The following is a 13,842-nucleotide window of genomic DNA, read 5'->3' on the forward strand; positions in this document are numbered from 1 at the left end:
TTCAGCTAACAAAATGATTAGGTGGTCTACTGGTCTGATAATGAACTTTGGGCTATAGGCTCACATTAGACAGCTCATTTGGGTTCTTCAAGGGTTGTGTCAAGGTATCAGAGGGGTTATTAGAAGGTTAATGATTACTAGAAATTATATTCTAATACAAAATACGTTCAACTTTGCTCTGCTGGCCTGGACATATCTCTGATGCTAACATCTAGCCACAGTGAGTCAAAAGCATCAGAGAAAGCTTTCTTGGGAGTATTTGGATTTAGGCCTACTTAAAATAGCTTTATAATGGCAATGTAACAGTAGTTGTTAAATAGACAAATAAGAAAGGTGCATGCACAAACGATGCGTACTTCAAATTGTTATCTAATTACAAACGTAAAGCTTATAATAAAACAGAAATAAGTTTCATTGATTGGCCTTACCTAAAACTATCTAGTTTAATGTTATTCTCCACTAGTGCTGTCATTCACAAACGTAACCAGCAGGTGGTGCTCATCTACTGCGCTCTAACACAGTAGCGGTTTAACAGTGCGGTCTCGCATCTTTCAATGAAAATGTACTCCTCGCCTTCTGCTTTAATTGTTTTAAAATACAACACGGTTCTAAAAAATAATGTGATTTTAACTAGGTCCTTCTTGATTTCTGTATGTGTTAATTGTATGTGTTTATTTTGAATCCAGACCATTATAAAACCAGTTTAAAAAGTGACTACATATTAGTAGGGCTACCCAAAAGCTATCTTATCTGTTTCTTTTTACAGGAAAGAATCAAAGATAACCATCAGCAACAACATAGTAAAGCTTGTTTTCACACAACTGATTTAATCAATGGCGTTGAAATACTCAAACCGTCCTTCTTTAATGCGAAAGTAATCGATTAGTAATCATTTTGTAGAAGAGCTAAAGTAATATATGAGAGTGATCGGATCATTAAGTGAAGAATTAGGTGAAAGGTACCGCAATAAAATCAAAATTGCTCGCCTACACTAGTTAGTGCACATCACTGCGTAATTACGCGCACGTCACATCATGCATCAAAGATCATCCACCACATCATCGATATACAGAACAGCATAATGTATATCAACCCAGCTAACTAGAAACAATCATTAATTTCTCATTAATGTTATAGTTGTAATAGGGTATACATTTGTTTAAGGGCATGTTTGGGTTTGTGATGTCATCTGGTTAATTGGGACCAAGAACGACAGTAAATCTTAAAGACTTTTGGTGACGTTAGCCTGAAAACAAGTCCAAAAATCTGAAGAATTATTCCATTTTGCTATAGTGATTAGATTTAAAATCTAAAGTCTTCTCATGAGCGTTTGATCATCTGTGAAAGGAGCAGAAACTCCGTTAACTCCATTGTTCTCTGATTGATGCGTCTTTGTTGAGGAATGCCCATCCGGACCCTACATAGGCTACACTATAAAAATGAAACCCCACGGTTGTCTCAGGAACGATCATTCGTCAAATCTCAGTCACTTCTGTCGGTTAATTATTAGCCGTTATCTCGTACTTAGTACTGGAGCGTGGAGTTTGGAGTCTGCCCCTCGAGTCAAGATAAACACAGAGAAGAAGCAAAGCACTCATCCTTTCTCTGGCCCTCAGACCTCTATAGCGCAAACTATACGTCCAGCCAACCATGCTGGGGCTTGCTGGAGTGTTATTATGTGTGTCCTTTTTGAGTACCTCATCTTTGGGTAAGTAAAACATATTTTTTTAAAAGAGCAAACATTTTATTCACAAATTGTCTTGATTAAGATACCAAATCCTGTCTATGATGAATTCTATGGTTATATTTAAAAGTTCAACAAACATTAAAGTGTTTTAAATGGTTGTTTGTTGAGGCTTCATCTGTATTCATTGAGGTTTCTGAATAACAGCTTAGAAAACACTGTGCACACACACTTTTTCATTCATTTGGTATACAAGCTTGATCTAACCATTGCATATAGGATTTATTTGTATGATTGGCATCAATAAAGGTGTTTAAACTCTATTCTATTCACTTTGGCTGTCAATAGTTTAAAAACAAACTGTTAAGACATCAAATCAGTCCACGAAAGATGTGATGCAATCTGAATGTGACACGTCAGTGATTATTAGAAGTGATTGATCGGTACAGACAGACCGGAAACTGGTCTTATTTTACACAGATACAGTGCATTCATCACTTATATTGACCAAGCAATGAATCTAAAACCACATGTTTAGAAAATGATGTCAATGTGGAGCATTCAAACAAAATATGATTTTTTGTGAAATGTCAAATTTGTGATCCAGTTCTTTGCATTTAGCTGTGGCATGAGATTTTACATGAAAATGTGTTCTGACCCTACATCAAAATGCACAAACTCAGAGGAAAATAGGCTAAATGTTTAATATGAAGCATTACAGATCACTGGGAGAATTATAGTATGTTATCTGAAACCAACCTACAATTTCAGATATCTGCATTCCTACAATTTCAGACTACTGCTTTTTGTTTCACTTGCATTCTCAGTTGACAAACTTATATGTGCATGTATATGTTTACCTTGTGTATCAATGAAAACCCATCATTATCTCCTAAATGATTCTTAAGGCTGTGAATTGTTTTAAAGGAAATGCTCAAATCACTTCCTGCATGCCTTTCTCCTTTCACATTCCTCACTGGTCCTTGACCAGCTGTGTCTTATTTAGACGCTTAGCATGGTTTAACTGATCTGAAATCAGCAGATGTAGAATGTGTCACAGCATGAAGGCTTTGTGTTTTTTCAGGTGCGAGTGCCGGACCTCGGTTGGATAATGACAAACTCTATAGATACAGCTACAGCACTGAGGTCGGACTGAACAGGCCGACAGGTTCCACCAGGGGTAACGCCGGTTTCAGGATCAACAGCGATGTGGACATCAGTCTCGTCTGGAGGAACCCAGAGAACCAGGATGAACAGCTAATTCGACTGCAGGTAAGAAGAAAAATCAAATGAATAGTGTCAAAGAAAGCTGAGTTTCCTAACAATAGCCCATGCTATCTTCTTATCCAATAACAGCTTGTGACTTTTAAACAAATGTTCCTCTGTCTTGTTTATAGATTTCAAATGTTCGAATTGAGAATGCTGTAAAGCGTTCACGCAAAAACAACATCTTCCATGGCAGCTCGACGGAAAGCATTTTGGGTAAAAACAGACTTGAAGCGTTTCAGAGGCCTTTCATTGTGCTGTGGAAGATGGGCAAGGTAAAACAAACAACTGCTATTTAAAGTTGTATTGTCGCTGAATTTCTGTAACCTTGTGTGTCCAAATTCGCAGTTTTGACTTTTTAATACTTTTTTTGGGTGAAATATTTGAAAAACCCAGTGTGATCATAAAGTGTGAGTAGTGATAATAATTGATGGCAAACAATAAAAATAACGAAATATGGAGATTTGACGGTTTCAGAAGGACAACAGCAATACTTATAGCCTTTTCATTATGTCTCATACGATACTTTCGTTTAAGTATTTTTTATCCTGAACAAATATTAAACATTTTGTATAATGTTATGACTTTTAATGACGTTTAACATTTCTTCAGTTAAGAAGCATGTATGCTTACAAGACGGAGCCTGCTACCATCAAAAACTTGAAAAGGGGCGTGGCCAGCATGTTAATGTTGCAGTTGAAATCTGGGAAGATGTTGGAGGTAAAGTCTGAAAACTAAAACTACCCCCTTATTAAATGGAAATCGATCTTAAATTGGGCATATTTCATTAGCTAAAACACTGTCTCCCATCATACCTTGATGTGCAGAGAGAATTCTAAACTGTAGAATGAATGTGTTTCATCTGTAGGCTGATGCTTCAGGAAAGTGTTTAGTGGAGTACAAAGCCACTAAAGATCAAGTGATCCGTACAAAGCACATGGAGACTTGCAAAAAACAGGAGACAGGATTCACCACCCACATCCCAGTGAGATTCTTAATTCTTAATTCCTAATCTATACATCATTGATGTACCCTCCAGCATCGCCGTCTCTAACCATCTCTCCTGTAACAGGTGTTGGGTGTCAGTGGAAAGAGTACTTTAGTAACAGTTATCAATCTGGAGAATGGAATCATCAAGTCTGCTAATACAGAAGAATCACACACGCTGTCTGTCAATGCTCGCCATTCAGCTGCTACTAGAGTCATGTCCAGGTAGCAATGAAAACAGATGAATGAATAAATTAATTGCATAGAATTTAATTATTGAGGGTAAAAAACTAATAGTGAGTGAGTGAATTGCATTCAATTGGGCTGGAAGAAAAAAGTTGAATAGATAATGAAATGAAGAATGAACTGAAATTAAACTGTTAGTAAGTAAACTGATAAATGAATGAATTAAATAGATGATTGAATGAATGAATAAACAATGCATTTTGAATGAAACTAAAGCACGTTCTGGCTTCTCACAGTCAGTCGCTGACACTCAACAAGATCGAGGTTGGCCCTCTGGAAGTGGGGGGTAAGGATGCTGCCAGCGTGGTGAAATCTCTGGATGACAAGCTCATGTCTGTTGGAGTCGTATTGGAGAAAGTTAAAGCAAAGTGCAAAGGATGTCCCAATGTGAGTGTCTTGTCTGTTTTCAAGTGAAATATCGTGTTGTTTGTGTGTGTTTTAATAGATTTTATTCTGTATTGGTGTTCTAATAGTTAATGGACACATGGAAGGCGGTGAGATCCCAGCTGGAGCCAGACTCGCTCTCTAAAGCCACGGCCCCACGAAGCTTCATCACGCTCTTACACAGCCTGCGCAGAGCAAACAAAGAAGAAATCCTGACAGTACTGCGCAACTGCAGCAAGACCACACTGTAAGACCAAACACTTCATTACATCTTTCTAGCTCTCATCTATAAGCACTATATTTTCTTGTTTCCTATCATGTCTTGTCAACCTTGATAGCATATATCTGGGAGAGGACTGTTTGATGTCTCTATTTGTATCTGCAGGACATGTTTTTTGATTATTTGCATCTGCAATACATACAATACAAATGTCGTAGTGCTCATAATTTAGAATGTATGTAAATTTTTTCTTTGTAAGACATTTATTAGATGTTTTCCAGAACTTGAGCAGACATCTTACGTACATGTGCTATCTGTCATTTTTTCCATTCCAGTTTGCATATTTTCCACTCTATATCATTATGTTCCAATTATATTAATACATCTAATCCTTCCATTCACACTTTTAATAATTCATATTGTTTTAAAGATTATGGACAGAATTTAGGCCTATGTGATATACGCAGTTGTAATATAGGTTGAAAATATCAATTGAAGTTTTAACAAATTTTAAGCAATGGGAATTTGATTTTAAAGACTACAGTATGTAAGTAAAATGTGACCGTTTTGTATTTATATCAAGTATTGATCTGATCATAGTATGTTACAAATAGTGTGTCAACTTCAAATTGATTATAAAAGCAGCCTATGGTTTGTGCCTCATGCTTTGTGCATGTTATTTTTTGTAAGATTGTACAAGAGTTTGACAGGACTTTAAATATTTTGGGATTGAACGAACAGAAATGAGAAAGAATCAATTTCCACAACAATTTGATGTACCCAGAATATTTTCTTGAACATAAAATATATGCCAAGTGCGCCCCCTATTGTAAAACTGTGATATGCATAGCTGGAAAAACTGATAATGGTTGGAAACGTTGGGTTATAAGTGACCCTTTATGGCGGTTTACATTTATTCATCTTTCTGACTCTGTAGACCTCAGCTAGTGGACGCAGTGACATCAGCTCAGACTTCAGATTCTCTGTCAGCCATCCTTGAGTTCCTGGACTTCAGTAAGAAAGAAGGTTTAGTGCTGCAGGAGCGCTTCCTTTACGCATGTGGTTTTGCCTCACACCCTACAGAGAGTATGCTGCAGTCCCTGCTGGTGAGATACCACACTATTGCGAAGCAATTAAAATAATATAATTATATTAAAATGTTTTTTTAAGTGGAATGTTATTTTGCAATATGTACACAATATTTACACATTTTTCGGATTGTAATATTTGTGATGTGTTTCCTGTAGCATATCTATGAAGGGAAGATTGGCAGTTCAGACATTAAGGAGTCTGTCGTGATTATCATGGGCGCTTTGATTAAGAAACTGTGTTTGAAAGGAGCATGTGAACTATCAGTGAGTACAAACACATACAATTATTTACATTGATTTTATAATTTACATTGAAACTTATTCAATTCCAATTGAACTACCAATCAGTCTTCATATGCTTTTCATGTAGATGTGACTCATTTAATAAAATATCAGAAATTCAAAAGAAAACATTATATGATAACATTTTGACAATATTTTTCTGCATAAATAAATATTTGGGCTAATTTAATTTTCTGATACAAACCAGTGTAAGCTCTCAATCACATTGAACCAATTTTACACTAGTTCTGCAGTTTTTCCCAAAAATATTCATTCATATGGATCTGCTGCTTACTGCTTGTCACATTTATGACATTTAGATACACTCTTAAAAAAACATAAAATAACCATTCACTCGAAGGTTCTTTTAAGAAAGATTTTCCTTACTTTTTTATAACCTTTTTCCACTAAATAACTTTTTGTGTAACAGAAAGGTTTTTTGGATGTTAAAGGTTCTTTATGGAAAAAATGGACACAAAAATGGTTCTTCTAATCTACAATATTGTGGAAACACCTTTAAGACTTTAATATTCGATATACAAAATACCTTTCCCTCACAAACTAATCATAATAACACTTAAAAACATGTTTTTGTCCTATATAACTTCTTCAAAATGTCTTAATAAATAAATAATTTATTATTATTATATACAGTACATTGTATAATATATTATAATAATACATTAGTTTCCTGTGGCTAAGTGGTTAGAGCATGGCACTAGTAATGCCAAGGTCATGGGTTCGATCCCAGGGGATTGCACATAATCAGAAACAAATGTATTATGCAATGTAAGTCACTTTGGATAAAAGCGTCTGCCAAATGCATAATAATAAAAAAAGTCAAATGTAATAAATCCTCAGTGATTCTTCATCAGTTTCTCACATCTTTGACTCCCAGACGGTGGTTCAGATCAAGGAGCTGTTGCTGGCGGGGCCCGACAGTACGCAGGAGGAGTCAGAGGTGCAGATGTACCTGTTAGCGCTGAAAAATGCTCTCTTGCCAGACGCTGTTCCTCTCCTGACCAAATATGCAGAGTCAGAGGTGGGAGCATTTAGCACCATAGCCATCACAGCCCTGCAGAGATACGACACTGCACTTATCACAGACGAGGTAAATGCTTCCAATCACTTATGCATTCATTCTTCCTATTTTTTCTACATTGTAGAAAAACAGTCAACTCATCAAAACTGGAATGACACAAAATAGGAGTAATGTTGTAACAAAAATGTTTCACCCCAAGATGCTTTTTAGAAAAGTTTCCTTCTATTCTGGGCTATGGCCCTGCATTCTTTGATCATGTTCTTTACTCTAAGTCATTATTTTCAATTGCATTTACTGTAATATAAAATAAATATGTTAGGACAAATTGATTAAAATACTGTCGTTACACAGGTGAAGAAAACATTAAACCGAGTGTACCATCAGAACCGTCGTATTTATGAGAAGAATGTTCGCTCAGCCGCAGCTGATTTGATTATGAGCAGTAATCCATCGTACATGGAAGTGAAGAACCTCCTGCTCTCCATCGGACACCTGCCACACGAGATGAATAAATACATGCTGTCCAAAGTCCAGGATATACTGCGCTTTGAGATGCCGGCCTGGTGGGTCTTAAGCACATACTGTACCATGAAAGCCCACCCATATCTATTTACCACAATATTGTCTTTAAACATGAGAAAATCAAAAACATTGCCAGGCCACAGTTAACATCATGAAGACACTTTTTGCATTGAGCAAGTATTGTTCCCATTCAAAAAGCATGACTGGCAAGTTAATGTAGAGACTAGATTGTTTTACAACAGAAGCAGCTTGTTCACTACACCCAAAATGAACAGATATATTTTCTTATTATATTGTGTTTGGCATTCTTCTGTTTGGTTTTCAGTAAAATGGTACGGCAAGTTCTGAAGGACATGATTTCTCAAAACTATGACCGATTCTCCAAGTCTGGGTCGTCGTCTGCATATTCAGGCTTCATGGCACGTAAGTCACCTCTCTTGTCTCACCTAATAGATATATATTTAAGAGAGAGATTTTATATAATTTTTGTATTAACAGTAACTTTGCAGATGTTATTTAGAGATCAATTTATATTCTTGTTAATTGATAATTATGTGTCTAAGGAAGTAAAAGGAATTATGTGTTATTTGTGTTATAACAACGTTTGGCTCACGAGATATTGGCCGAAATCTGCTATGAACCACTCCATTGTTAATGTACGGAGCGGGACAACAGGACGTGTTTGAATGTTTTGCGAGGGAACGCAAATATCTTTGCGAGGGAATGAATATCCTTGCGAGAGAATGCAAAGGTTTTGCAAGGGAACGCAAAACTTTTGCGAAAAATATTTTTCTCTTCCCTCTCATATTTTTTCCACCACCATGTCCCTAAAAGGGCTCCGTACTAGTCTGATCTCATAGGAATGCATACAAATTTTACAAGGTGGCTAATTCACATGAATTTATACTATATAAATAATAGAAAAATGTTTTAAGAAAAAAGAAACATTAAACCCCCTTCCCTTATTAGAATAGTGTCTTTAGTTTTATTTACTTTAACTAATATTTTAAATTAGCTTTTATTTTAAGATTTTAGCTTTTGTTAATTTTACTTATTAATATATTTACTTATATGCTTTTGACATTTTATGATTTTTTATTTTATTTCGCTAAGATTAAATACATTTTCCTTTAGTTTTTGTTTACTATTATAATTTTAGTGCTCTAAACTTATTTCAGTTTATTTCTGAGGCAACAGTTACATTTTTCGTTTAGTTCTTCAAAAAAATGTTAAGCCAATATTTGATTTGATTTCAATGAACATAAATGTTTTAACTTAATTAGCTAACTAAAATAACATTGCAACTAAACATTACAGAAGCAGATTGTAGTTATGTTGGAAAATCCTTATTCTTAAAACAGTGACGTTTGAGTAAAGGACATTTATTTACAGAAGCCACTTGGTTTGATATGTACTGATGCATGAAGTGTGAAATCATTCTTAAGTCATTATAATTGTGTCATCCAACAGGAAATGCTGATATCTCTTGCACTTACAATTTGGACATCCTGTACTCTGGCTCAGGCGTTATGAGAACAAGCAACATGAACATTTACGCCCAGAGCAACAATGCCCTTCTTCATGGCCTTCAGGTACCACAACACTGTTTTATCTTACATTCATAAAATCTTGTATGCTGTACTCATCCTTTGCCATGATGTGTCTCAGGTATCAATTGAAGCACAGGGTCTTGAGTCTCTGATTGCAGCCACGCCGGATGAGGGAGAGGAAGATCTGGAGTCTTTCGCTGGAATGTCTGCTCTGTTGTTTGACGTGCAGCTCCGCCCGGTGACTTTCTTCAAGGGCTACAGTGACCTGATGTCCAAGATGTTCTCCATGTCTGGAGACCCCATCAATGTCGTGAAGGGCCTTATTCTGCTGACAGACCACTCACATGTATGACATTTTAAGATGTGGCTATTCGTCTCAATTTGTACAATGTAAATCATGTGAAAATGTCGGAAAATCACATTCTATGCATTTAGATGGATTAGCCACCTAACTAAGTAGAAAAAGGGATAGTTCAATCAAAAATAGAGATTCTGTCAACATGATTTATTCCACTTAATGTGGTTCAAATCATGTATGACTCTTTCTTCTGTGGAACACAAAAGAAGATACTTTGAGAAATGTCTTAGTGTTTTTGTGTCCATACAGTGTAAGTTAATGGCATCCCAGATTGTTTGGTCACCAACCTTCATCAAAATATCTTCTTTTGTGTTCTGCAGATGAAAGAAAGTCATACACATTTGTAATGAGATGAGGGTAATAAATGATTAATTCATTTTACATTCACATTTATGCATTTGGCAGAAGCTTTTATCCAAAGCGACTTACATTGCATTAACCTATACATTTATGCATAGGTATGTGCAATGCCTTGGGATCGAACCCACAACCTTGCGTTGTTAACGCAGTGCTCTTACCACTGAGTTACAGGAAAGCACATAGATGAGAAATATTCTCTTGACCTGACTGTGCAGTTCAGATTACCAGTTGTGAATATGGTAATGTACTTTACTTACTTAAATATCCATTTATTTACTTTATCTGTTTATTTACTTTAGGTGATCACTCTCCAGTCTGGTATTAGAACCAATGCTGAGTTTCAAGGCAGCCTGGCCATCGATATTTCTGGAGGAATGGAGTTCAGTTTGTGGTACAGGGAGTCTAAAACCAGCGTCAACAACAGGTAATCTACAGATCTTCAAAAGCTAAAAAAGTTGTCGATGTGACTCCCATGAGCCACCACAAGCAGGTCGCTTCAAGGGGAATGTCTTTGTGTACCGCCACTGGTTTGGATAAAAACAGCTACTTGCTATACTTTGCCGGAAATTTTTCTTCATTATATTTTCAAAATGCCAGCTCTAAATGCGAGACATCTTAATATAACATCATTAATCCTTCCATTAGATTCGGCACTAAGCTACGTCTTTATCCATATCTCCACCTGCTCCGTACGAGAAGTTTGTGGATGCAGTCAATAGCAATGGAAAGATTCAGGGCTTGGAGTAAAGATCAGGGGTTGAGTGTAAAATTAGATTTTGATTTGTATGACGCCGATTGTGAGCAATAAAATGCATTTGGAGGTGAATATTTGGAAGATTCAGCATTTACAGTTGAACCACAAATAGGTTATATGCACCAATCGAGTATAAAATGCATTTAATCTACTTCAACATTGAGAAACTTTGCTGCGATCAAGCTTTTTTTTTAACTTTTGGGTTTAGTGCCATGGCTTATGTCGCTCTTTGTTGTACAACGGGTATTTTAAGGTGGCATCTGGTTTTCTTCATGTGCCAGCCCCTCAGGACGGGCAGGGGCAGGTGTATGGATCAGTGGGGCGAGCTTTACCTTCTGAAAACTGCACCACACGCAAGCAGACGGACAAAGACACACTGACAGACAGACAGATAACTGATACATAAACACAGGCTTGCACACGGGTACTCAGAAGCGAGAAACACACAGACAGATACGCGGTTGTAGGCGCACGCATGCGGGCAGACAGAGGAGCAGGCTATGTTTAGGATCAGAACGAACCGAAGATCTCTCCGGCCCACAAGATTAGCATGCTTCTACTCACGGCCACTCATCGCCATTGGCCATTTTGAAAAGATCATTTAAGGTGGAGGTTTAAAGCGCGGAGCCAGACAGTCTGATGCGATATACGAGCTCCAAAACTGACTCAGCAGAGACTCTTGGAAAGAGATGGAAATGGAAATAAAACCTTATCGCAAGCCGCTCCCCGTGTCATGTTGTGGGATGAATGAATTTAGACCTTTGAAATCACAAGGGATGAGTTCAATAAATGGCAAACTAGTATCGCACACAGTCTGTGTAGAAATAACGTTATAGTAACGCTGAAATAACACTACAAGTAATTCTTTGTAGTTTTAAGTAATTTGTTTTGCAATTTTAATCTCATTGAAGATTATTTTTTCAAAACTGTGTTGAAATAACGTTGAGATGACACTGAAATAACCCTACGAGTAATTCTCGTAGTTGTTAAGTAATTTTTTGTAGTTTTTTATTCTGCATTTTTTTCTTATGGTTGCAACTTCTCTATTTGACGGTCGAGCATCTTTTCTTAAAGGTTCGGGTGAACACGCAGTTTTTTCCAATCTCATATTAATCTTGAATACTTATAGAGTAGTATTGCATGCTTCGTATCTTCGAAGAGTATTTAGTTTGATCACATTTATAAATCATAGATACAGCTGTATGGTTATTTCCGAAAACAGACGACATCCTGGGGGTGTGTGGGGGAGGAACTAAATCACGAGCACACATCCATCATCTTATTATCCCTGCATGGCTGTTTTGATTCACTATAAATTCGTGTTGTTTACATTATGCAAGGACACGCCGATTGCCAACCAAACACAGACATATGAGTAAGTTAGCTATTTCTTTCGCTTTGCCATGGCCCTGATCTTCCAGGAGAATTGCCCAATAAGGGACTTAGAAAAGTTGTTACGTTCCTCAGACATAAAATACATAGTGAAATTATACAGAACTAAGCGATGCGTACACGTGATATGTTCCTAAAAATGATGTTTGCTAAGTTAAATCTTGACTGTGTGCAGGGGAGCGCTGGTTGTCATTGGCAACATGACGGTGGACATGGACTTCGCAAGTGCTGGGGTGGAGGTGAGTTTTGAAACAGAAGCTGCCTTGGATTTCATCACCACTGTGCAGTTTTCCGAATACCCCTTCCTTGTCTGCATGCAGATGGACAAAAGCACATTCCCATTCAGGTATGAGTCATCCTACTAGAAATTTGAAAAAAGTACAACATTGTCAGTCTATATGCCGGTGTTGCATCACATACAAATGCAACAAGTGTTCTGTGTATGTTCTCGTGTGACACACCTGACATAGTTAAGCTTTACGTACCATGAATTAACATTCCACCAATCAGATTTTAGGATTAAGGAAAGGGTGTGGCTTAGAGCTTGGACGTGAATAACAATCATATCCAATAATTTTCCTATGAATTTAAAAGTTTGGGATGTGGTTAGACATACTGTGTTAGTTTGACAGGAATGTTGTTTTAAAGACTAACGCACCCATCCTGGCAAACATTACGTCACATATCCTTCATTCACATGTATTTATTTAGCGGGGCTTTTATCCAAAGCGACTTACAAGGGAGGGAGAATTTACTGTTAATATTTATAACAAAACAATTCACAAATTCAACAAAACTGACCTGTTGTCGCTTCCCATGCACTCTAGAGAGATGGTGTCCACGCAGGAGAAACTTCCCTCGGGGCAGAATTTCAGCTCCAGGAGAAGTAGAGAACAGCTGGTGCCAGGCTCAGAATTCCCTCTACACCAGGAGAATTCTAACATGTGCAAGAAAGTCTTCGAGCAGAGCTGGTAGTCTAGCCGGGACTTCTCGGGATGCTTTTTTACATAAGCAACCACACATTTTCATGTTTGTGTGTGGTTTGGGATGGCTGAATGCGAAATGACTTTGAGCCGCTCAAGCTTGCGAAGAGTTTTACTTTTAAGGGACCGAACAATAAATACTGCCCATGTTTAAAATGATTAGCACAAATTCAACCCATTTTTGTCAAAACGCCTAAATACGTTTTGATGTTTGACGAAAAGCAAAAACCAATGGCACTCATCGTTTGGCGAAACTACTCAACCCATAAACAAAGATATTTAAAATGCATTATAACAGGTCCATTGAAAGACTGTGTATTTGAGGTGCTACTATTTATTTAATCAGAGGGCAGAACACACTTCATCCCTCCACAGGCAGTTCAGACAGCCTGGTTTCCATGACTACACCAGATGTTTACATTCTACTGAATATTTATGGTCTACATGGAAATATAATCAATCATGAATAAAGTTTTTTTTTGAGAAAAAAACTGTGGAGTATTTTTTCATTTATGTTTTCATTATTCATTTCAGGCGTTTATCTCAGGCGACTCACAGATGAGAAGTTAAAGGTACAATACAAATATATATATTCATCCACATAACATTTAAACCCTACGATTCTCTTCTTCTGTGGAAAACATGTTGAGAAATCTTTATGATTTGTTTCTGTAACAGTCAACTGGAGAGAATGGTGTTTGGTTACCAACATTCTCCAAAA

The 13,842-nt window shown here is 37.0% G+C and overlaps 1 protein-coding gene across 1 annotated transcript; it reads left to right on the forward strand.

Moving 5' to 3' along the window:
• The first annotated feature begins 1,549 nt into the window (after nt 1-1,549).
• Nucleotides 1,550-13,605, forward strand: mttp (microsomal triglyceride transfer protein). The gene is made up of 18 exons (XM_056737653.1): nt 1,550-1,708; nt 2,769-2,956; nt 3,082-3,225; nt 3,563-3,670; nt 3,819-3,935; nt 4,023-4,162; nt 4,420-4,570; nt 4,657-4,814; nt 5,725-5,893; nt 6,035-6,142; nt 7,059-7,271; nt 7,554-7,765; nt 8,050-8,147; nt 9,195-9,316; nt 9,393-9,620; nt 10,292-10,416; nt 12,314-12,484; nt 12,966-13,605. Exons 1-18 carry the CDS (start codon nt 1,651-1,653, stop codon nt 13,111-13,113), a joined length of 2,658 nt encoding a protein of 885 aa, XP_056593631.1. The 5' UTR covers nt 1,550-1,650; the 3' UTR covers nt 13,114-13,605.
• Nucleotides 13,606-13,842: the final 237 nt, after the last annotated feature.

Source organism: Triplophysa dalaica, chromosome 2 (assembly GCF_015846415.1).
Source record: "Triplophysa dalaica isolate WHDGS20190420 chromosome 2, ASM1584641v1, whole genome shotgun sequence".
Lineage (NCBI taxonomy): Eukaryota > Metazoa > Chordata > Actinopteri > Cypriniformes > Nemacheilidae > Triplophysa > Triplophysa dalaica.

What these genes read in the sequence shown, in the direction of transcription:
- mttp (XM_056737653.1), top strand. Translation starts at nt 1,651, where the DNA reads ATGCTGGGGCTTGCTGGAGTGTTATTATGTGTGTCCTTTTTGAGTACC. An exon ending in ATATTCAGGCTTCATGGCAC is followed by an intron (nt 8,148 to 9,194) that starts GTAAGTCACCTC and finishes GTCATCCAACAG; the next exon opens with GAAATGCTGATATCTCTTGC. An exon ending in AAAACCAGCGTCAACAACAG is followed by an intron (nt 10,417 to 12,313) that starts GTAATCTACAGA and finishes GACTGTGTGCAG; the next exon opens with GGGAGCGCTGGTTGTCATTG.